At 41.3% G+C, this 26,293-nt stretch overlaps 1 protein-coding gene across 1 annotated transcript in view; it reads right to left on the minus strand.

Annotated features, from left to right (window-relative positions):
* Window positions 1–26,293, minus strand: part of DHRSX (dehydrogenase/reductase X-linked) — a 222,025-nt gene that overhangs the window by 67,952 nt on the left and 127,780 nt on the right. Inside the window, exon 4 of the mRNA XM_039535496.1 lies at window positions 2,884–2,985. Within this exon, the coding sequence (XP_039391430.1) occupies window positions 2,884–2,985 (102 nt within the window). The remainder of the gene's footprint in view (window positions 1–2,883; window positions 2,986–26,293) is intronic.

Consider the following 26,293-nt stretch of genomic DNA (forward strand, 5'->3'; position numbering starts at 1 on the left):
CCTACCATCATTGTTCCTTTGTCAACCTTGTCTCAGGTATCAATGTGGCCTAGTGGTTGTGCTTTCGACTGTGAAGATCTGGATTCTAATCCCAGTTTCACTGCTGTTAGTTGGGTGACACTGGGCAAGTCACTTTTCCTCCTCGTGACTCAGTTTCCCCACCAACAAAAAGGAGATAATGATCCTGACCTCCTTGGTAACAAGCTTTGTGATCTACTGATGAACAACACTATTGAAGAGCTAGATATTATTATTAAGATGCCAGAGATCAGTTGAATAATTGCATAGCTTATGGATCAAATGTTCAAACTTAGGTGCATTATTTAAGCATCTGAGTAAAAGTGGCCTGATATTCAGAATTTCTGAGCATCCACAAATCCCACTGATGTCATTGGGAGCTGGACACCCCTGAAAATCAAGCCATTTTTATTCAGATGCCTAAATAATTACTTAGATGCTTAACTTTAGGCATCCACATTTGAAAAACTGGGCCTATAATGCTTTTTATCTGCTCTGATGAGCAAGAATGTACAGGTTTCAGAGTAGCAACCGTGTTAGTCTGTATCCGCAAAAAGAACAGGAGTACTTGTGGCACCTGAGAGACTAACCAATTTATTTCAGCATGAGCTTTCGTGAGCTACAGTTCCATTCTATGCATCCGAAGAAGTGAACACACAGACAGGAGATATTTATACATACAGAGAACACGAAAAGGTGGAAGTATGCATATCAACAGGAAGAGTCTAATCAATTGAGATGAGCTATCATCAGCAGGAAAAAAAAAACCTTTTGAAGTGATAATTAAGATGACCCATAGAAGGTGTGAGGAGAACTTAACATAGGGAAATAGATTCAATTACTGTAATGACCCAACCATTCCCAGTCTCTGTTTAAGCCTGAGTTAACTGTATCTAATTTGCATATTAATTCGAGTTCAGCAGTCTCTCTTTGGAGTCTGTTTCTGAAGTTTTTTTGTTGCAAAATTGCCACCTTCAAGTCTGTCACTGAGTGGTTAGAGAGGTTGAAGTGTTCTCCCACTGGTTTTTGAATGTTATGATTCCTGATGTCAGATTTGTGTCCATTTATTCTCTATTTGTGTCCATTTATTCTCTATAAATGGACACAAATCTGACATCAGGAATCATAACATTCAAAAACCAGTGGGAGAACACTTCAACCTCTCTAACCACTCAGTGACAGACTTGAAGGTGGCAATTTTGCAACAAAAAAACTTCAAAAACAGACTCCAAAGAGAGACTGCTGAACTCGAATTAATATGCAAATTAGATACAGTTAACTCAGGCTTAAACAGAGACTGGGAATGGTTGGGTCATTACAGTAATTGAATCTATTTCCCTATGTTAAGTTCTCCTCACACCTTCTATTGGTCATCTTAATTATCACTTCAAAAGGTTTTTTTTCTCCTGCTGATGATAGCTCATCTCAATTGATTAGACTCTTCCTGTTGGTATGCATACTTCCACCTTTTCATGTTCTCTGTATGTATAAATATCTCCTGTCTGTGTGTTCCATTCTGTGCATCCGAAGAAGTGAGCTGTAGCTCACGAAAGCTCATGCTGAAATAAATTGGTTAGTCTCTAAGGTGCCACAAGTACTCCTGTTTTTTTTCAAGAATGAACAGTTACAGTATGGGTGTTCATTTTTACTGCACAGGCTGCAGCTAGGGTGGAAGCTAGCCTTTCAATTCTGAATAGAGCTAATAGATCTAATGGCCCCTTCTGGCATACAATTCTATGAAATCCGGAAGTTTTTTCTTCTCTTAAAAGAACACCAAGATCCATTCCACTTTAAGAATCCCATCCATTGCCGTCAAAATTTTGTTCTTGTAGATGACCAGCAGGGGGAGAGGGTTGTCTTTATGGACACTTGCAGAGGAGAAGAGCTAAAGAGTTAAGATTTGGCACACATTTACATTAACTCCATGGAATAAAACTCTAAATTTTCATTTTAATATTGTGTGAGCTACAGTTTGCTTGCACTATCAAGAGCTCCTATAGTACATTAGTGCATGTAGCAAATCATCTAATGTAATGCAGGTGAAATTATTAGTTTGTTTTGCCCTCAGCAGGGCAGGACAGTTGTATGGGAGGAGGAAACAGTGTGGGCCCTTTTGGATTTCTCGGTTTCCTCCCTTGTGTCTTCATTGAGAGACGGTTCAGGCAAATAATTGGGGGGAAAGAAAAAAGTGTGTGAGCACTGAAGGGCTTAGACAACAGCCCCAAGTGAGTGGGGAAGGGGCGTGGGTTTGTTGCTGATTTGCTTCCGGTTAAATGCTTATCTGAAAAGTTCCCTTTATAGCAGAGTACTTAGTACAGAGGGGGCTTTTAAAATAAAAATGCCAGAAGAAAAAAATCTCTTTCTGGGCTGGATCCTGAAGACACCATGGTTATAAAAACATTCGATAGTTAGAACTGCCAATCCTAGTGTTCAAAAATATCAAAAGTCAGTCCCCAAAAATCTTGAGATTTAAAAAAAAACAAACACACACAAGTTGGGTTTTTTATCTGCCTTTGGATTTTTGAACTTTTAGGGTCACATTTTCCAGTTCTTCTCCACAACCTGAGGCCTAGAAACTTTTAAAAAATGAATGCTGGAATTCTCTTCCGTGACTCCAGAAGCTTGGGCTTTAATTAAAAAAAAATAACACGAGTATCATGACACTTGCACTACAATCAAAAGAGCTGGCAAACTGAGATGTCTCTTAGAATGTACTGAAGTGCTGACAAGGCTGCAAGCAGTAACTGAGTCAATTGCTATCTTGTTGTTTGGTTCAAATAAAGTATCTGAAATGTGAAGCACTGTAAAGAATCCAGTATGTCAAAATCTTACAGTAAGCATGTGAGAAGGTGAAAGAGAACTCACCATTATTCACCAAGACGTGAAGTGGACAATTCTTTGCTCTAAACTGTTGCACAAATTGCCGTATGGACTTCATTGAAGCCAAATCACAGTGTAAAAACTCCACTAGAAAGAAACAGAAAAAACACCCAGTGAACTCAGTTTACAGTGAAATAAAACAAAATACAAATTTATATATCACAATCCCACCCATTATGCTTGAGTGTGACCTACAAAGAAAGGGATTTTAAAAAAAACATTGGCCCATGCCCTTTTAAAAATTCTTTATAATGTATAAGGAGGGCCAAAAATGTTCTCTTTTATTCAGATTCAGAGACTTTAAGGTCAGAAGGGACCATCGTGATCATCGTGACTTCCTGCACATTGAAGTGTACAGAACCTCGCCCACCCACTCCTGTAATAGACTCATAAACTTTGGCTGAGTTACTGAAGTCCTCAAATCATTTACCCTAGTTTAAACCTGCAAGTGACCTGTGCCCCAGGCTGCAGAGGAAGGCAAAAAAAAAAAAATTCCAGGATTTCTGCCAATCTTGAGCTGGGCGGAAATTCCTTCCTGACCCCAAATATGGTGATCAATTAGGCCCTGAGCATGTGGGCAAGACCCACCAGGCAGATACCTGGAAAATAATTCTCTGTAGTAACTCAGAGCCCTCTCCATCCAGTGTCCCATCATTGGTCATTGGTGATTTTTGCTACTGGCAGTCACCGATGGGCCACATGCCATTGTAGGCAGTCCCATCATACCATCCCCTCCATAAACTAATCAAGCTGAGTCTTGAAGCCAGTTAGGTTTTTTTTCCCCCTCTGCTCTCCTTTGAAGGCTGTTCCAGAACTTCACTCCTCTGATTGGGAGAAACTTTCACCTAATTTCGAACCTAAACTTGTTGATGGCCAGTTTATATCCATTTGTTCTTATGTTAACACTGGCACTTAACTTAAATAACTCCTCTCCCTCCCTGATATTTATCCCTCTGATGTACTTATAGAGAGCAATCGTATCTCCCTTCAGCCTTCTTTTGGTTAGGCTAAACAAGCCAAGCTTTTTGAGTCTCTTCCTGGTAGCCTTTCTCTGCACCTGTTCCAGTTTGAATTCATCTTTCTTAAACTTGGGAGACCAGCAATGCACATACTATTCCAGATGCGGTCTCACCAATGCCTTGTAAAATAGTACTAACACTTCCCTGTCTCTAATGGAAATACCTCACCTCATGCATCCTAGGACTGCATTAGCCTTTTTCTTGGCCGTATTTTATTGACTGTTCATAGTCATTCTATGATCAAATATACCCAGGTCTTTCTCCTTCTCTGTCACTTCCAACTGATAAATCCCCAGCTTATAGCAAATGCATGACCTTGCACTTTGCACTATTAAATTTCATCCCATTTCTATTACTCCAGTTTACAAGGTCATCCAGATCTTCTTGTTATGATATTCTGATCCTACTCTGTATTGGCAATACCTCCCACCTTTGTGTCATCTGCAAAAAACTTTTAGCACACTCCCACTTTTTGTGGCAAGGTCAGTAATAAAAATGTTAAATAAGATCAGTCCCAAAACCAATCCCTGAGGAACTCCACTAGTAACCTCCCTCCAGCCTCACAGTTCACCTTTCAGTATGACTCATTGTGGTCTCCCCTTTAACCAGTTCCTTAGTCACCTTTCAATTCCCATACTAATCCCCATCTTCTCTAATTTAACTAATAATTTGCCATGTGAAACTGTATCAAATGCCTTACTGAAATCTATGTAGATTAGATCTACTGTATTTCCTTTGTCTAAAAAAATATGTTATCTTCTCAGAGAAGGAGATCAGGTTGGTCTGGCAAGATCTACCTTTTGTAAAACCATGTTGTATTTTATCCCACTCACTATTCACCTCTATGCCCTGAACTACTTTCTCTTTCAAAATTTGTTCCAAGACTTCGCATACAACTGAGATCAAACTAACAGGCTTGTAGTTTCCTGGATCACTTTTACCTTTTCTTAAAATTAGGAACTATATCAGCAATTCTCTTGTCAAAAGGTTCGACCCCCAAGTTTACAGATTCCTTGCTATTGGACTTGCAATTTCATGTGCCAGTTCTTTTAATATTATTGGATGGAGATTATCCGGGTCCCCTGATTTAGTCCCTTTAAGCTGTTTGAGCTTACTTCTACCTCGCCTGTGATAATTTCTACCTCCATATCCTTACTACCCTTAGCCACACTACCACTACCTCTAAGTTCTTCATTAGACTCATTCAAAACTGAGGCAAAGTATTTGTTTAGGTTTTTCCCCTTCTTTCATTTTCTTTCAGCTTTTGTTTTTCAAGTTCTTGGTTTTTCACCCTCTAAATATCAGGAATGTCAAGTATGGTCTTCCCTTGTTTTACTAGGGTATCTGTTGAATTGTTCAGAGCACATTTATTGTGAAATATCATACCTTAATTGAAAGAGTGTTGAATCTTTAACAAAAATGTCTTTTATCCACTGTTAATCAGTAATTAAATAAGTGTCAACAAAATTAATAAACATTCAAACACAACCAAAATCCTCCCAATATGTTTCAGACAGTCTGATTAAAAATTGCTTCCCCTTTCAGTTGTTCAACTCCCACTCTCTTGACTTTTTTGATGTCACCAATTCACTAGTTCTCTTGTCTAGAATATTACAGGGCAGACAAGACCTGGATGTCTTATGTGAAAAACTAATAACTCTGCTCCCCCCCTTGCTGCTCACCTATCAAACTTTTATTTATTTATTCATTTTATTTTTAAAGCAAAACTTTCAGATGTTTTTTATACATCACAAGGAGGCAGAAGAAAAAAGTGCAACCTCCCTTTTTTGCAGGCTCCCTTTAGAAGAGCTATGAAAACTGCATGCCATTTTAAAAAATGTAGACTGACAAACACAGAGAGGGGGGTTCAATTATACTCTCTAGAGTATGTGCTCTTTCTTCTCTCTTTTGGTTTCTTACACATAAAACGACAATTTGTGCCAATGACACAGGACTATTAGGCTAGCCACTTAGTGATTTGAGATTACTATTTATTGTGCTGTAACATACTCAGCTTTTCTGTTGTCGTTAGATGTTTGGCTGCGTGCATGTGTTTAGTTATTACCTTGTATATGTGGCCACCAGTGTGGTTAGATGTTCAGCTGCGTGTGTGTTCTCTCTATGTGCTGTTCCAGCTATGCGCAGACAGACAGTACAGCAGACCTTGAATGAACTGCCCAATGACCACAAGATCCACTAAAGTGCAAAGGCACCAGGCCAGATTTATTGTTGACAAAACACCATAATAGCACATGGTAGACGCTACAAGGATACTAAGACATTTCTGACCATGACAATGGACGCAGCTCAGTGAATGGCGGGACTTTCCACTGCCCCCTTGGCAGGACAAAGACACTCCCCCTGAGATACATCTTTATACTCTGATACAAACAAGTTATGTTTGTATCCTTTGACATAATCAGTTACTGCCCCTAGACGTGGCTAGCTATTACCTGGTACATGTTGGTTTAATTAAAGCATTTTTATTACTTACTGTTATTCTGACCTTATCTTTTAGGAGGGGTCAGTATGTTTCTGTTATCCAGGGGGAATGTTTTTGTACCATCCTTGATATCGGGATGTTCTGGTACCACTTGATATCAGGATGTGTTTGCGTGAGTACTCTGTGCTTAGCACTTCTTAGGAATGTGTATTTCTGCAATATCAGCCCCCTTCTTGCCAGATTCTGTGAGCAGGTCCTGCCTCATACCAGGACTCTGATACGAGGGCTTATGTTTCAAGCTCTCTTCCTACTACGACTGTTACCTCATTGTTCCATTCCTCACTTATTCATTTAATCCAAATGTTTTATATGGTCACAAGATAGACTGTGAGTTCTTTGGGGTATGATTGTGGGTACAGAGTGCATTACGGCTAAGCACTTAAAAACACTTATTCAAATTCATTACAGCAGAATACTTTTCCAGTTTGAAACAGCTTTAAAACTTCAGACACAAATGAAGTTTCCAACTGGTTGTCAATTATGTCAGACTATTGTCAATAACACTCTCTATATGGTTAGATCTGGCTGCTTTCCTTGATTTTATTTGTATACTGCATTTGCAAGTGGCAATGAGACACAACAGACAGCATATTTCTAGGGGATTACTGCACACTGAAAGTGGATACAGCCATTCCTTCTTTGGCCTTCTTGCTGTATAAAGCCACATGAGCAATGCTGTAATCTCCCAGGTAGTTACTACCTGTTGTGTCCTGTTGCTTAGTAACTAATAATGTACGGTTATAACTCTGAACAGTATTGACGACCATCTCGATCCTTCCTTTATGTGTGCAAACAGAAATATCAAAAAATACTCTGAATCTACCGTAGCTTTTTATTTCTCCAATCGGCTCTAGCGCCCCAATAGAAGAGAAATTAGGAAAAGAATGGTTGCCTCTTCCATGGGAGATATGCATGCACCATGAAAGGAGGAGTTCCTTTTAATACAATATAACAACAGACATAAAGCACTTGTGACTAGAGCTGAGCAACATTTTTTCAGTGAATAAACTATACACCAAAAACCATTGAGTTCATTGAACGTTTCAACCAGACTGAGAAATTGCAATGGTTCTAAAATGTTAAAACAAAACATTTCATTTTGACCCAATTCAAAATTTTAACAAAAGCAAAGGGGATCTAGATTCACAAAATGGCTTGAGGGCGGTGGGGAAGAAAGAACATCATCATCCTTGTAGCCTTTAGCCTAGTGGGTAGGGTACCCACCTGGGATGTGGGTGTTCAATTTCCCCCTCTTAACTAATGAGGAGAAAGGTGAATGCGTTAACCACTGGGCTTTGGAGTATTCTGCCATAGGTGTTTCTCAGTCTCTCCTATTGAAGCTGTTTTGCTTTTTATAAATAATGAAATAGTCATTGGAGCAGGAACTTGATTTTGGGTCTTCCACATTCTCAGAAAGGGCACTAACCACCAAGCTATAGAGCCAGTCTCACTCTTTTCCCCTGGACCAATGACTATTCACGGCCATTCATAGCGGCACTTCATAGTCATTCATAATGACAATGACAAAGTATTTAACACAATGGGACTCTGATCCATGAATGGGGCCTCTGGGCATTACCACAAGTACTACTAATATTGTTTTCTTGCTTCAGGCTCATTTCTTGGCAAATGTATAATGATATTTTGTAACTTCGTCATTTTAAAATTCCTTCTGTCAAAAGATCTCAACACACGGTTCACAAAAATGAATAAACGAATCCTCACAAAGTAGGGAACATTAATCTTAGTTTGCTCATAAAGCAGAGAGATTAAGGGCCAGAAGCTGACATTCTTACTCACGTGTAGCAGTACCTTACTCTGATAGTAGTTCTACTGAAATAAATGGAACTTTTTGGAGATTAAAGTGCTATTCCACATGAGAAGGTCTGAATATGGCCCTAAGTGACTTGCCCACAGTCTTGCAGTGCATCAGTAGCAGAGCAGAGAACAGAAACCAGATCTCCTTTCTCGTATGGTTTGTTATTTTAGCCTGAGTAGTAGATTAAAGAATTGCATATTAAGAATCTAAATGATACTGCCAGATCATAACAGTTTTAAATTTTCCACCCACATATATTTTTTTAACTACCCTTTAACCAAACCCAACATTTAGCAATAAAGATGAGACAAATGACTGCAGATTAAGGGCTTCTCTACACAGTGGGGTAATGTGCTCTACAGGAGTTGTATTTTCTAAAGTGCATTAATGTGATGCACATTTATTGGTCTGTGTAGAGAAGCCCTTAACCTGCAGTCATGAGTCTTCTGCATGTCAGTGCCCTCACCCCACTGTGGAGTTAAGCCTTAACTTTGCAATAGCTTTGTTACTTGCCCAATATAATGAGAAACAACAGCTCATGAAGTTTTTCATGTATAGTAGGTCTGAGCAAAGAAAGCAAACATCAGCTTTGATGGAATACAAACAAAGCCAATACTTCTCCAAATTAAAGCTGATGCCAATATTAGGCAAAAATTATTTTTAACATTTTCAGTTTATCAGTCCATTAGGCCTCAAATCATTCCTGTCCCCAGAATTGTTAACAAGTGTAATTTTGTTTATGGTCTAAGTTTATTAGCATAATAGGTCTTTAAAACTAATCAGTCCTTGGCTTTGCATGTGACTTTCAAATTCTCAAACAAAAACAGAGCAAGAACATAGGATTTGGAATTTAGGAAGAAGAACACTAGCAGCTAATGCTGCTGAATCATCATAATCATTTCTAACACTATTCCATTCAGCAGTTCCTTCTACTATTCTTTCACACACAGACATTCACTTCTAGAATGACACATGAGCCTGTATTTCTTTCTTCTGTGTGGGTATGTCTGACACGCTGATCTATGTAATACCTTCACTAAAAGCAAAGCAATTACATCTTTGTCAGATGCTAGCTAAAATATTCACACAGAATGAAAAAAAAAAAAGATTTGACTATTACTTTGCTGTAATCTGGGGACACCTAACTCAACACTCAGAAAGTTATTAGCTAGTTACATACAAATGGAGTGTAATGGAGCAAAAAGATGACCAGAATTCATTCTGTGCTTATTCACACCCAGACATGTTTGGTGTTTGATGCCAAATGTTTGATATTATCAATATTGCATGTTTGATATTATCAATATTGCTGCTTTGCCCAATGTGACAAGTTTTTTAATATACATTTATTCTATTGTAGCATTTTGCGTAAGCAGGTACTGGCTGTACCTCAATATCATAACAATGTCTGCTTTAAATCTTCTGTACATAAAAAAAATGATTAACAACAAACTGCAAAATGTACATAGCTGAGGACAGAACGGTCATCGCAAATCTGGCAAACACAATCTCACCTGTATCTGTGGCACACCCACCTTCAAACTTCTATCCAGTACATTTGGATGCTATATTGGAGGTAAGGAGCTTTGAACTTACCCCACCTCAAGCTAAATGGTCTTAAGGAAACTCTTTGCTCCCCCTTTTACAGATCATTAACAAATATAGCTAACCAAAGTTGATCCTTGTACAGATCAACTCTCTGTTTAAACAGGTTTCTGTAATGTTCAGAGAAGAAAATCCAAACTCACCAATGTCAAAGTGCACCCTTGTGGTGTCATAATATGGGTGCCAAAGTGCATAAGTAGAAATTGTGAACTTTCCAAGACAGTATACTGTAAGTCCTTGGTTAAGATCAGTAATAGTGGCATTCTCCAGCCTATTCATTGCAATCTGACTTTTGTGGGGGGTGTTTAAGGAATACTATAGTTAGAAATTCTTGGTGGATAATTATTGGCACATGCTTTTTTCCAGAACTGTTTGATCATTGTCTGTTCAAAAGAAACAATTGAAAAAGCAGTTTATAGCGTCACTTCTTAACTACATAGCTTTGACTTACTGTACTAAGAGGGAAGGGGGGAAAAAAACTTTCAGGATTTACGTTTCACAAGTTACTTTAACAAAAATTAAAAGGCTAAAAGTGAAAGGAATTTTTTTTTAAAGTGCAGCTTGACTGACCCATTTTCACCTCCTATAACTTAACCATCTTGGTGAGGATATTTATATATAGAAAAAGGAGTGTAGCAGAATTAAATGTCATAGTCCACTGACCCTCTTGTGTGTCAAAGTCAGCCAGTTCTACTGCAACACTTGGTCCTCAAATAAGCAAAATTTAGAATAAGAGCTCTGCTTTCAAGTTCCATCACTAGCAACTGCTCCACTTACTGCCAAAATAGTACATCATTATAACAGAATCTCCAGACTGATTCACAGTTCAGTCACCTTTCCAGAGCACATATCACAGAATGGTGGTGCAAAAAGTAGTTCAGATAAAGGCTGAGAACTACTCAAGCATGATTGCCTCAATCTATTTATACCACAAATTGTGTGTTATTTGAAACAAGCTTTTTTCCCCTCAAAATGTATACATTACAGGTACAGTATGCATGTGTTTCATAAACACATGTAAATACACTGCCTTGCTATATGATATTTGCATATGTTTGCAGCTCAATATGGACAGGGCTTGAAAAACCAAGCAGCCACCATCTAACCAGAGGCCTAAACCTACTAGCCAGAGGCAGATACAAAAAATGAGAGGAAGGGATGACACCTGCAAGGTCCAAGGGCAGTCCCATGGTGAGAAAGCTGGGTAAGAAGCCTTGCCTCAGCTGCCTGCAACGGAGAAGGGTTCCTCTAGGGAGGGAGTTTTTCCCTGATTAGTCATAACAGCCTATGAGTATTAGAAGTCCATTACATCTGAAGCTCACTCCTATGGCTGCTGGAAAGCCAGAGCTCTCTGTCCCCTCCCCACATTCCAGAGCCTCCTGGTTGATGGGTATGTCCCCAGCTTTCCTTATAGTCAGGTCCCTGCTGCAGTGAAAGGTGCAGGAGGTCTCTGCTATCCTGCCAGACTCTTGCTTATTAGGAGGAGATTTCCTGTAGCTCTGCCCCTTCCCCAGACTGGTTTTGGGGGGTCCCCCTCTCTCCTGGATGTCTTTAGGATCTGTTTCTGATCTTTCTGTAGCTTTAGGGTGAAATTGACAAGGCTTTGTCACATTTGCAGCTGTCCACAGGGTTCTGAATGGCACCAGAGTGAAAATAACCAGAGACTTAACAGTTTCACTCCGCAGATGTGGTTTGGCAAAAGTAGGTGCAGCAGCAGGGGCACCGGAGTTGCCTGTTAGAAGACTCAGGAAGGTAGCTATGCATCAGTTCACATTTGGAAAATTTTCTCCACAACCAAAAGGGTTAGAAACAACCTGGACCAAGGATCTGGCATGAAAACCATTTGCATCACCGGGATGGTACAAAGGGAACTTATAGGTGCTCTAATGGAGCATCTGAGGATTCCTCTGTCAAAAGGGAATCTCTTGTTGAAAGAAAGAAACTGCAAAAATTGATTGCTTGGAATCTCCTCGCCCCTATTACCAGGGAAAGTTTGGGGAATGGGTTTTTGAAACAGTGAGTATGGACACTTTTCATTCCTATAATTAGCAAGCTGCAAATTGCTTTTCTTCCCCTCCACAGTTGACATTCCGTCCCCCTGTGCAGAGGGTCAGCACAAGACCTACTCTGTGCATCACTTACATTCCACTTATGCCTGCAAAATAGGGCTTAATGTGGGGCATAAGTGGTGCATTGTCCTCATAGTGCCTCTTCCCCCTAATAGAGGCGTGAATTTCACTTATATGCAAAACGTTTTCCAAGCAATGCATAGGTATTTGCCACCAAATGCAATACAAAAGAAAAGAAATAGTGATCCCTGCTGATTCTTGTTGGTTTGTTCTCATGGCTGTATAAAATTCAAACTGAGTACGATAACTTAAAAGAAGAGGTTCTTGTAAACTGAAGATAAATAAGGTCTGAGAAATTCTCTTTTGTTCCTTCCCATCAAACTTTTAAAGTGATTATAGGTTTCTCCACCAATGTGCTAAAAGTTTTAAAAACCTGTGGGGAAACTAAAGCTTATCTTTACCCCTTGAGAGGCTGAATGGAAAAATCAGCATCCAGCACAGGTATAGATTATTAAAGATGGTAAAAACCAGCAGGGCAGAAGCAGGACAAAATGAAACTCTACTTCACAGTTAGCTAGGACTGACACATACCCAGACGGACCAAATAACAGTCAAGCACACCCAGACAAAGGGCCAAATCCTAAAACGGTGTAAATTGCTGGAGTTCAGTGAGTCAGTGGTGCTCAGCCCAACGATATCAGGTGAGGTTCTAGCTCAAAAACTTTGGAACCCACAAACTCTATCATCTCTTTTAAATTGCCCAACTCTAGAGTTGCAGTTTGCAGTGCATTCTGGGTGCAAAGCCCAAAAGCTAAGACATTTTAGATATGTCGACACTGGCTCTGTAGATGTAATTTGCAGTGGGGGTAGACATACCTGCACTAGCTCCGACTGAGCTAGCATGCTACAAATAGTTCAGCTGCAGTGCCATGAGAAACATGCCCTAGCACGATCCTGTCTGAAATCACAGGCACGTACTCAGGGCGGCTAGCTGGTCTTGCCGCTGGCACTTCTACTTTTAGCACGCTAGCTCAATCAGAGCTAGTGCAAGTATGTCTACACATGCTGGAAATTACACCTACAGCTCAAGTATAGACTTACCATTTGAATCATATATATATTCTATTGATCAAGATTTCTAAAAAACAGAGATATATGCAGGAATAAGAGAGCTGGGCAGAGAGCAAGAGGGTCTGGTTTAAAAAGTAGCAATCAGGACTTCAGAACCTTTTATGAAAAGTGCACATACTCCAAATTATGCACCCAGCTCTTCTCACAAAGTGTTCACCTCTAAGACTTACAGAATTTGTGTTTTCTGAATGCACAATGTGCAGTTTGCAAGTATGCATGCACTTACTAAATCAAAACCACTTTTTCTGCAAAGCTCGCAAAGCCTCTAGTCCCCAATTAAGGCAATTTACATACCAGGTTTCAGCTTCAGCCATCTTTTTTGTATCCCTGCTCCATAGTCCCTTCCTCCCCCCCAAAAGTGTTAGGGTTTTTTTAAAAAATAAAGTGATTTCCTTCATAAAAAACATAAGAACGGCCATACTGGGTCAGTCCAAAGGTCCACCTAGCCCCGCATTTTGTTTTCTGACAGTGGCCATTGCCAGGTGCCCAAGAGGGAATGAACAGAACAGGTAATCAAGGTGATCCATCCCCTGTCGCCCATTCCCAGCTTCTGGCAAACAGAGGCTAGGGACACCATCCCTATACATCCTGGCTAATAGCCACTGATGGACCTATCCTGAAGGAACTTATCTAGTTCTTTTTTGAACCCTGTTTTTTGAACCCTGTTATAGCCTTGGCCTTCACAATATCCTCTGGCAAAGAATTCCACAGGTTGACTACGTATTATGTGAAAAAAATACTTCCTTTTATTTGTTTCAAACCTGCTGCCTATTAATTTCATTTGGTGACCCCTAGTTCTTGTGTTATGAAAAGGAGTAAATAATACTTATTTACTTTCTCTGTCATGATTTTACAGACCTCTCTCATATCCCCCCTTTAGTAATCTCTTTTCCAAGCTGAAAAATCCCAGTCTTATTAATCTCTCCTCATATGGAACCTGTTCCACACTCCTAATCATTTTGTTTCCCTTTTCTGAACCTTTTCTAATTCCAATATACCTTTTTTGAGATGGGGCACCCCACCTAACTCAAAAAGAAAGGGTCCAAACTTCCCAGAAGCATTCACTTTTGGACAGAGACTGAAGAGGAGAAGTTAGTTAAAAAAGTGAACTTTTCAGAAAATTATGGATGTGTGCAAATGGGAGTTTACAATGGACATCTTAATTACAAGCTTAGCTGTAGTATTCACTATATTAGCACATCAGAACTTCCTTTAGATGAGAGAGCTCCCATGCAGATTAGTGAGGTTTATGGATTGCAGGAATGAAGTCAATGCTAGTGACGTCACAGTGCTCACACATTTCTCAAGCTTGGCCATATAAATTCCGTTGTTGCCATTGATGATGCTTCTATTCTCTTGTCTTGGCTGTTACTACAAAGAAGGAGGCTTTACTGAAGTGTGGATTAGATAGATCCTCCTGTAGGTGTAGTTCATTGCCCCATGTTCTTGATTTTTTTTTAAACAACACAAAATTATATCCTTAAATGTAGCAGGTCTGCTTATTTAGACTAATACAAATTTAGACAAATTAGCTGGTAATGGAACTGAAAACATGAATATATTCTTTTCAAAGGAGCACCCAAGCAAATCTTTTCTAGTATGCTGAACAGAGGTTTCTTTACAGAGACAAATACAGCAAATAAGGTTGGAGAGCTACAATAATTCACTCTTAATAAGATCTGTAGTCAACGTTGTGTCTGAATCTCACACTTACACCTTCAAGATGGTGTTCAGTTTTAAGATAAGAAAACCATTATATGATGGCAAGATAGTTTTCCCATTGGCTACATCTCCTGGAAAGAGCTTACAATACTGGAGAAATACAGAAAGGTGCAACTGTTTAACCTTTCAACACCACAGGATAAGAGCAATCTTCTTTGTGTATAGGTATTATTGTAATACAGCTCTGTATCATCTGCAAAACACCTTGGAGTTCTGTGATCTCTGAGCTAACAGAAGTAGGTTGATTATAGTTATACTTAATACTTCAAAGATCAAAAATTATCTTGTGGAGGTCAAATCATTTTTAAACAAATGATTAAAAGGCAATATTTTTTCACTCTAGGCAAAGATATCTTAAGGGATGTACAGTATGTTCAATATTTCTGTGCCCAATTTGAAACTGACAAGACACACAGAGACTATTTTCCCTTTAAATTACCTTTTGAGAGTAGAAAGACATGTCAGTGCAAAACACTGCCATACCTGAACAAATGTGGCTTTGGAAAGTGTTTCCTATTCAAGAAAAAATATGCTAGGTGATTACTTCATCAATAATATATATTTTTTCCTGGCTGGAAATATTGGGAATAGCCTCACAACTATAACACGTTAGAAACAAGAATATATCATTTGGGGTAGGAACGGGGGGATCTTTAGATTGTTTAACAGATTTTAGATAATGCATTAAAAAGTTCACAAGGTTAAAAAAGAATAATTCTATACAGAGGGTGTAAAACCAGAAAGAGGTCTGGTCTTTCTGGATATGTGTTATGTTTCTTATATAACTGAATCACATGGAAAAATACCAAGCTTCTCCATTTATTTGTACCTTAGTTTAAAGCAGACAAGGAGCTATCTACTCTCTCTCACTCTTCCTTAAGAGGTTATCGTACATAAAAAGACGGATCAATGTTGCAACCATAAAACATTTTAACCTAGTTCTAGCTTCCTCCCCATTAACTAAGCCAAACATATACATACATGTTGCTAGACTCGGAATGCCCTTCATTCCAGTCTAGGTGGAACTGATACCTAATCACTGTCACCTAGAAGATCTGGAATCTAACTTTTTGTGATGGGGGAGGAAGGAGGTCTTCAATTTCCTTCCCCTTCTCCCTGGCCAAGGGAGCATTTATTTCTCTAAGACAATGACAAAAGAATGTTTTTAGCCAGTCCAAGTCGGAGAAAGACTATCTGTCTCTCTCTCTTGGCCCCCCATTACTGTATCTTTATGTATTTAACCTCACAACACACCCCTAGGAGGTGGGGCAGTACTATCATCCCTGTTTTACAAATGGGGAACTAAAACACAGAGAGAGTATGCAGCTTGCCCAACCTTACACGGGAAGCCTGTGCTGGAGCACAGAGAATTGCATCACAGTCTCCCAAGCCCCGGGCTAGTGCCCTAATCATGGGACCATCCTTCCTCTCTCTTTCATTAGGTTATGCCATGTTTACTGCATACATGGCATATACATGTGGCCATTCCACATTTCTGTGCATGAACATCACAGTCAGTTGGTAGTGGGAAAGACAGCAGCTTATTTATGAAGCTACTGCAGCTAGCCAATGAAATAGAAAGAGAGCCTAAGACATAAGCAGAGGCCTGGTATAAGGCAGAACCTGTTCACACAATCTGGCAAGAACAGGGCTGATATTGCAGAAATACACATTCCTAAAAAGTTCTAAGCACAAAGTACTTGCGCAAACACATCCCGATATCAAGTGGTACCAGAACATTCCGATATCAAGGATGGTACAAAAACATTCCCCACGGATAAGGGAAACATATTGACCCCTCCTAAAAGATAAGGTCAGAATAACAAAATAAAAATGTTTTAATCAAACCAACCCGTACAAGGTAATAAGTAACCATGTCAGGGGGGGCAGTAACTATGTCAAAGGCAATGCTAGTTTGATTCAGGGTGTAAAGATGTATCTCTATAGAGTAGATATGGCCAGCCCAGGGGAGGAGGGGAGAGGAGAAGACCAGCAACCAGTAGATGGACAAAAATAAAAAAATAAATCATCCCTCTCCCCTTCCTCTTTCTTTCTTTTAAACAACACAGACACAGAATGCCATCTCTGAAAGTGTGGGAGAAAATGATGCCTTTCATGTACAGCCAGCCAGTTTTTTGAGCTGCCCCCCAAGAGGTCATCCAAGAATATTATCATTTTTCTTTGGAAATACCCTTGCATTAATTTAGATCAGTGGGTCTCAACCAGGGTACTCAGAGGCCTTTCAAGGAGGTACGTCAACTCATCTAGATATTTGCCTAGTTTTATAACAGGCTACATAAAAATATACACTGAAGTTAAGTACAATATTTATATTCCAATTGATTTATTTTATAATCATACGGTAAAAATGAGAAAGTAAGCAATTTTTCAGTAACAGTGTGCTGTGACACTTGTATTTTTAGGTCTGATTTTGTAAGTTTTTAAGTGAGGAAACTTGGGGGTACACAAGACAAATGAGACACTTGAAAGGGGTACAGTAGTGTGGAAAGGTTGAGAGACATTGATTTAGACAGAATAAATGAGCAAAAGGTTTTAGCATAACCCAATCACTGTCCCACATTAAACAGTGGTAACCAAGGTTTGGTATACAGAGATCTCAGCCTCTTTGGTACCATGGCACAAACATTCTAAAAATCCTTTTAACCCTTTATTCAAGATACAGAAAAGAAGAAAAACCAGGTAAAGCATTTGAAATGTAAAGTATTAAGTACAGCTTTCATTTTAATAACATCCCTTGTTCCCTTTCTGTTTAGCTAGAGACAGTTTTAGGAGCAACAATCCCTTTGTTTGTCATGCATCTGATGAAGTGGGTATTCACCCACGAAAGCTCATGCTCCAATACATCTGTTAGTCTATAAGGTGCGACAGGACCCTTTTCTGCTTTTACAGATCCAGACTAACACGGCTACTCCTCTGATATTTTGTTTGACAAGTGTCTTAAATGATATTAACTGTCCTTTTGGATAAAAGAGAAGTACTGAGTTTACATGAGCTGGAGCTGTTGTTCAACTCCAATCCCATTTCATCTCAGCTGGTGTTTGGGATTGATCTGGAGCAGACAGGGATGGCAATGTCATCTCAATCCCTCTCTCTGACCCAGATTAGTCAAGACATCTCTTAGGATCTGGATTATAAGGAAACAGTGGGGGTGCAAGTCATGATTGTGAAGCTTGCTCCAGTAGCCTCTGCTGTTCTTCCTTTCTTGTCCTCCCAAAGTCTTTCTTTAAGAGCCCACAAAGGAAGTGGTGCATGGAATAGTCCATCCCCTCATTATTTTGTCCACCAATTTGACCTAATATCCAGCACACCAATTTTGGTTCTTTGGTTTCTGATTCCACATCTTCTATTTTTACCAAGCATGATTTCAACATAGTCCTTGAATCATAGCAGTGTGGCCTTTTTTTTCAGACTAATTTAGTCTCTCTGGTTCTCTTGCACCTGTTTAAAACATTCATTACTGAAAGCAACTTGACCCACTTTTCATCAACATGTTATTACAAGTTGTTATAACATCTTATGAACTTTCGTGTACTTTTTACAACTGAGCTTACAATTAGGGTAAATTTGTAGGCCCAATTTTGACAACACTAAAGGTACGTCTACACTGCATGCTTCTTTCAATGGCATGTAGAGAACATATGCACCTAGCACTCCTAGCACGGGTTAAATGAGTAGAGTAAAGACACAAGTACATACCCTACATGGCACTATACTCTCCTAAGCCAGGCCTCCCTGTCTACATACTATTTTTAGAAGTATAGTGTCCCGCTGCTGGAGTCTCTCCCTGCCTCAGGAAGAGACTCCAACAGTGGGAAAAGGCTCTGGTGGTGCAGTTGCAAAAGGCTTTGGTAGCTCTCTGATGCCAGAGCCTTCCCCACCACAGGAAAAGACTCCAGCAGCAGGGACACAGTGGGGAAAGGCTCTGCCAGCTCCCCACTGCTGGAGCCTTTCCCCGCATCAGGAAAAGACTCTGGCAGCAGGGAAAGGCTTTGGCAGGGGGATTCCCTGCTGCCTCTGCCCTGCCAGAGCCTTTCTTCACCACAGTGAAAGGCTCTGGCAGCAGGGAGCTGCTGAACTCTTTCCCCACTGCCTCCCAGCTGCCAGAGTGTTTGACGTGTAACTACATACTGCAGTGGGAACATGGCCTGCTTTTCACTGCAGCGTGTAACCACATGTACACTACACACTGCTTACACTGGGGTGGTGACTGCCCACTGACCAGATTTCATGGTGGTCTGAGGGCTCTGTATTTCAATGATGAGGCTGCTGCAAATTGGCTTGGCAAGCTCCACATTCCATAAGAAGTGTAAGACGTAGCCTACTTTAAATAATGATTGCTTAGGAATGAAAATAACAAAGGATATTTTAATTTTCTTCTTAAATTACATGACATTTTTCACAAAAAAAGTTTAAACTACACCAGTCCTTCCAAAAAATACAATTTAAAAATGTTTTGACAAAAAAAATGTTTTGTTTGAAAAATTTCAACCCACTCTAGCTTTGATGTTTGATCTGGACTTATTGATACCCTCTGCTGATTCATCAAATGAGATTAATTCATGGAGGATAGGTCCACCAATGGCTATTAGCCAAGATGGTTAGGGACACAACACCATGCTCTGGGTGTGCCTAAACCTCTGACTGCCAGAAGCTTGGACTGGATGACAGGGGATGGATTACTCAATAATTGCTCTGTTCTGTCGATTCCCTCTGAAACATCTGGCACTGGCCACCGTTGGAAGACAGGATACTGGGCTACATGGACTATTGGTCGTACCCAGTATGGCTATCCTGATAGTATCTACATGTCCCACTAAGATGTACATGTGGGTCTGCTGAATGTTTGCCCTGATGGTGAAGACCATTGCCCTGAGTAGCACTGGTATGAAAACGATTTTTTTCCTGCAAAAAGTCACTGAAAATTACTTTAATTGTCACCATTTTTTGAGGTTTACACTGAAACCGCCCCTCCAAGCCTAACCCTCCCCACACACTTTTTTGGTAAAATTTCAAAAGTTTTCAACAAAAACTGCATTTTGTTGGGAAATTTCCATTTAATTGAACACTTCCATCAAAAACAATTAAAAAAACATTTAGATGGAAATTTTTTGACCAGCTCTATCCCCAAGTTCCACTTTGTTGTAATCCCAGGGAGACCATTTTGTTTGCTCTGAATGTGGGCATGAGTCAGGATCCCAACACATACAGTCAGGACCAAAGGTCAGATTAGAGGCAAACCTGAGACAGAGAGTAGCAAAGGATTTCATAGTCAGGTTCTAGGCCAGAGTCGACACCAAGGGTCACAGTCCGAATCAGAAGGCGACGTCCAGATCAAGCCAAGGTCGAAGCCAAGAGTTCAGGAGTTGAGCAAGGAATGGCTGTGGCAGCTACAGGAAATCCACACTACTACCTAGACACTTCCTGGAACACCCCTTAAGTTTATATAGAGCAGGAAGCCAATCAGGAGTCATAAGACTGCTGCCTATAGACCCCTTGAGGTGGGATCTCCCTTGGTCTGTGTCAATAGTGGGTCATGGGCAGTGGAGCGCAAGCTGATTACAGCTGCTGCTAGGTGATAGCAAAGAGATGACAGCTGCCTGGTAGCTGTGCAAGTCTGGGTTCTAGACCTGCAGGGCATTACAGCATGTGTGGCTTCCCATCCTGCCAGACTTCTATCACCCAACAACAACTAAAATATAAACTGTGAAAGTAGCTTCACTGATGGCAGAACATGACTCATGGAAAGCTGCTAAGTAGTAATCAAAAAGAAAGGGAAAAAATGTGGAAGGGTAATCTATTTCAGAAACTATTCAGTTTAGTCTTTGCATCAAATCACTTTGTGAGGGTTGGCTGGCTCACAGGAAAGATAAAAAGATTTTGAAATTTCTAGGTCATTGGTTTGAATTTTTCCCAACACAGAAGTGACCAAAAAAGATTCAGAAGGGTAGCCGTGTTAGTCTGGATCTGTAAAAAGCGACAAAGAGTCCTTTGGCACCTTATAGACTAACAGAAGTATTGGAGCATGAGCTTTCGTGGGTGAATTCCCACTTTGTCAGATTATTATCTGACGGCTGTTAGCTGTACATGACATGAGTTGGTGGTGTGAGCCTACTTCTTAAAAGGTTCTGTGAGATCGCGTAAACTTTTCAGAAGCACCTATATCACAGAACCCACTGGCATGCTTGATTGGTAGCAGCCTCAGGAAAGAGGTCAAGGACTAAATAGAAATGGGGAAAAAAACCTGCTCTGTCATCTATAGGGACACTGCTCTGTCATCTACCAGTATATAGGTGGACCTTCCTCCAGAGCTAGCTGAAAGTAAAGTGGCAAGGCAGTGTGTGGGAGCCTGAATGGCTCCTGTCATTAATGAACCTGTTTGCTTGAATGGATGAAGGACTTTAGCTTCCAGTAGTGTTGATCTGGTACCTTTCACAAACAATATATTCTATGGATATAGATATAGATTTTATTTAGTGGGAAATGCCCATTCTTGCCTAAACCTTCACCAGATTAAAATGTACCTTCCTGGGTAAACCTGACTACAGCTATTTTTGTAATCATGAGATCAGCTGAAGTCTGGACAAAGGGAGAGTGTCTGTAAAATTTCTAATGAAAGCTGTTGCCAGCATGATTTAACACTAGACAATACAGATGATGCATGGTTCTGAAAGCAAGAATTACTCAGAAACTCCATAATGCTCAGTAGAACACTTGCCTCTAAGCAGAAAGAAAATAACCTCAAAATTAAATAACTAGAGGCAGAAGAGAACAGCATATGAATTCCTGCTCCACTGACCTGACTTACACTGTTTGAATTCATGGCTGACATTAGCGGGTACTGTTCTGAGAAAGAATTCCTTTGAAGCCCCTCACTACAAATGGGCACTGCACTGGAATCACCTGGTGAAAAGTAACAGAAAAACAGAGCCAGGGATGGGAAGAGAGGAAGAAAAGGGGAACAAGTAAAGGAACCATAGAGGAAAGAAGCAATAAAAAACTTCTCTTAAAGCTTTGTTCTTCTAAAACTTTAGATGTAATATTAATAAGAAAAAAATGGAAAAGAACATAACATTGATATACTGTAATGATAACTATTTATTTGTACTGAAGTATAAGCTGAGAGGCAGCATAGTCCAGTGGGAGTCAGACGACCTGGGTTGTATTCCTGGTTCTGACACTGACTCATTATATGGGCTTGTGCAAGTCACGTCACCTGTCTACCCCATGTCACCTGCTCGATGTGTTTGTACAGTGCCAACACAATGGAACCCAAGTCTCACTCAGGGTCTATAGGTGCTACCATGATAATGATAACCAAAGTGTATCTATTGCAAAATTTCCTACAGCTCAGTCACACATACGAAAAAAGACCAATACCAAAAATATCATCTTTACCTTCTCTGACTGCCAGGACACATTAACCAGATGATCTCATGTTGTACAATGATGCCTAAAACTGTATCCTGAGAAGTCACAACTAATTCAGAAACCATGATAATATGACAGTAAATTAAATTCTCCCTCCAAAGTACCTTGAACTTTTCTATGTTTAATTTTCTTCTGTTGCCCAATTACCTGAAATTTTCTTCTGCATCCCAACTCTCTCTCTTTCTTACCCTCAATAATGTTGCAAACTTGCAAACATTCCTAACTCACTATTTCGTCCCTCTGAGTTCACTCACAAATACATTTGACCACCATCTGGTGTGGCATGAAAGAGAAACAGATTAGTAGGTGCCAGATCTTGATAGGGGAAAGGAAAGGATCTATGCATTCCCCTAATCACCAGTGATAGGACCTCAGATGATTTATGTGGTACCACCTCCGATTAGAGAGAGGTTACTTGTCTACACTGGCACATTACAGCCCCGCAACTTTCTCGCTAAGGGGTGTGAAAAAAAACACCCCCATGAGCGCAGCAAGTTTCAGCGCTGTAAAGCACCAGTGTAGACAGCGCCCCTCATGGAGGTGGGTTTTTTAGAGTGCTGTGCCGCGACTACACAAGGCATGTTAATGTTGCCAGTGTAGACTAGCCCTAAGACCTGGAAGGAGCTGGAGGAGCACATCATAATCTCCCAATAACCATGAAAAGTGGGGGCGAACGTATATAATTGTGGCACAATATGTTTCATCAAGGTCCTCTGATTTCTTCTGTGTGTCAGACTTGCATTCTTTGATAAGGTGATAATTCCATAGCATCTTAAAATGCATTGAAAAACATTCAGATAGTATAGTTTACACAATCTATAGTGTTATTCATTTCATTCAGGAAAGACTCTTTTATGTGAATGTTTTTTGGGGTATTTCAGTTGCTGCAGAGCTCTACCTGCAGAACTGCAAGATCAAGGCTCTCCTGCCGAATTTGGGTTCAGTTTGCTGCAGAATGTACAGGGCCTTGTTAATAAATTACAGAACCGTGCTATTTGTTCTTAACTACTGTAGATGCTTCATCATTCTATCTTTAGGACTCTACAGTGAGCCCTGCTGTGTGCCTATGGAGTTGAGTTGACTGAGAGGGCCTAAGAAGGCTCCTTACTTCCTTGTGGGGTCTACAGCATCACCAGACCTTGTGTGGGGAGAACAGCTGCTGAGGGGCTACTACTTCCCCTCTCACACAGCTGAGCAAGGAAGCACAGCTAACCTGATGTGGAGAGGAAACTAAACTATGCCCAGAAAGGGCTTGTGCAGCTTGCTATCCCATGGAACAACATGGAGAAGTAGTGACTGAATTGTGGCTCCATGAGGATTCAATCCCTGCTTTGCATATCATAGAGTATCAGGGTTGGAAGGGACCTCAGGAGGGCATCTAGTCCAACCCCCTGCTCAAAGCAAGACCAATCCCCAGACAGATTTTTGCCCCAACTCCCTAAATGGCCCCCTCAAGGATTGAACTCACAACCCTTGGTTTAGTAGGCCAATGCTCAACCCATTGAGCGGTCCCTCCCCCTGCTCCTTCCTTGCACTGAATTGTAAAGTGATAATCCATCTCTTTATGATTTTCTCAGCTACTATTTCTGGTATTACAGTAAATCTCACTGGATTATAATACTTCCCAGGATCAACATTAGCACATTTTTATAAGACAGGTAGAAGACACTGGAAAGCTTCCAGGTTAATGATGAATTACATATTTTTGTTAGCAGCTCAGCAGCTTCATCGCTTGGGTCTTCCAGAATGCTTGGATGACTGCCATCTACTCTTTGTGATTTATTGCAATCTAATTTCTCTACTTATTACAAACCCCCGTTTGTTGACAATTCAGTCTCCAACTATAGCAGACCTTCACTACTTACAATAAGATATCCTGAGGTAGGGATTTCACCATAATCTTCTGTGAGGAAGACTAATACAAATCATCATTTATTTTCTCTATAATTTCATAATCTTCTTTGATTGCTCTTATATACTGCTGGGTAAAAGTATGCAAAGGAGCCAATATTCGAATGGAATTTGTTTGGGGTTCCCGATATGAGAGACATCAGGACCCCAGTACTCACTTTATCCAAGTATCGGCCTCTCAGCAACAGACCTCTCGCACTGGATTCCCCCCTCCATCATGCATTTAGTTCACACACCCCAGATACCTAGGGCTGCGTTCTGACTGGAAGGAGATGACCAGATGTTCTTCTACTTTCAACCTCCAAAGTCTTCAAAGTGGTAAGCTAAGGCTCAGCTAATCACCTTACACACACACACACACACACACACACACACACACACACACACAAAGAAAGAAAGAACAGAAAATAAATCTTCTTTGGGGGGATGCGTGGCTTGACCCACTTCCTCACTCTAATTTTCTACCACAAGACCAAGAAATATTCCACCAGTACCTGCTGAAAGAACACCTTCTATACTCTAGAGACAGTGGCACTATACCACATCCCACTGTCCAGAATTAAAGGGCCATTATCTGCAGGACTTGTAGGCAGTGTTTCTTGGTCCCACACCGCAGAAGAACTGAGGTGCAGGCTACACTCCTCTCAAAGATCTTCAACTAGAAGACTAAGGGGGATTGTTATCTGCCTACCAGACATCATCATCAAAAAACCTAAAAACCCAGGAAAGAGAGGACCAAGTTACAGAGCCTGAAGCTAAGAGAAGGGATAGATGCCACCAGGACACACTATTTCTAGAACATGGCTCCTAATAAGGGAAGTGTCTTGTCCTTGGTGGGTGCTTCATAAATGGATAGATTTTTAATGCACTAAGAGACCATTACAATCATCTAGTCCAGAGGTGGGCAAACTACAGTCTGCGGGCCACATCTGGCCTGCAGGACCCTCCTGCCCGGCCCCTGAGCCCTCAGCTCCTCCTTGTATTCCCCCTCCCCCACAGCCTCAGCTCACTGCAACTCCGGCGCAATGCTCTAGGCAGCGGGGCTGCGAGCTCCTGGGGCAGGACAGCTGCAGACCTGCGGCCTGACCCAGTGCTCTGTGCTGCACAGTGGTGCAGCTGCCTGTCCTGGTGCTCTGGGTGGTGCGTCTGTAGCGTCGCCAGCCACCGGTGCTCCAGGCAGCATGGTAAGGGGGCAGGGGAGTTTGGGGTGATGGTCAGGGGGTGGGGGTATGGATAGGGGTGGGGTGGTCAGAGGGTGGGGAACAGGGAGGTTGAATGGGGGCAGGGGTCCCGGGGGGGCAGTCAGGAAAGAGGAAGGGGTTGGATGGCGCAGGAGGCAGTCAGGGGCAGGGGTTCCAGGGGTGGTCAGGAAGAAGGGGTGGTTGGATGGGGCAGAGGTCCCGGGGGGGGCAGTCAGGAATGAGAGGAGGGGTTGGATGGGGCGGCAGGGGGCAGTCAGGGGTGGGAGGGTCCGGGGGCAGTCAGGGGACAGGGAGCGGTGGGGGTGGATGAAGCAGGAGTCCCAAGGAGGCCATCAGGGGACAGGGGATTGGATGGGGCAGGAGTGCCGGGGGGGGGGCCATCAGGGGGCGAGAAGCGGGAGGGTCGGATAGGGGGTGTTGGCTGGGCCACACCTGGCTGTTTGGGGAGGCACAGACTCCACTAACTGGCCCTCCATACAATTTTGGAAACCCAATGTGGCCATCAGGCCAAAAAGTTTGCCCACCCCTGATCTAATCTGACCTGCTGCATAACACAGCACAGAACTTTAACCAATAAGTCCTGTACTGAAACGATGACGTCTGGTTCAGCTCCATCACATCTTTTAGAGAGACATCCACCTTTTGGGAGGTTTTTATCCTTCCTAATGTACAGGGATTGAGGCAGAATGGCAGGAAAAATGGGCTACTCTCCTCTCTCCAGTGCTTAGGATCTTGGGGTGCGGAGTAACTGGTGAGTGTTGCACTCCCCTTTGCCAGTGAGTATCTTGTGTGGCAACCAGAGGTGAAAGTAAGGGGGTACCAGCCAGTACAGAGTACCGGTAAAAGGTAGTCGTCAGTACTGGCCTGTACCACTGACTTTAAAGCGCTGCTGTGGCAGCACTTTAAGAACTCTGCTTAATATCACGGCCCCTTTTGTGCCCCCGATCGGCGGCCCTGCCAGCTCC

This window comes from Mauremys reevesii, linkage group 1 (genome assembly GCF_016161935.1).
Source record: "Mauremys reevesii isolate NIE-2019 linkage group 1, ASM1616193v1, whole genome shotgun sequence".
NCBI classification, from domain to species: Eukaryota; Metazoa; Chordata; order Testudines; family Geoemydidae; genus Mauremys; species Mauremys reevesii.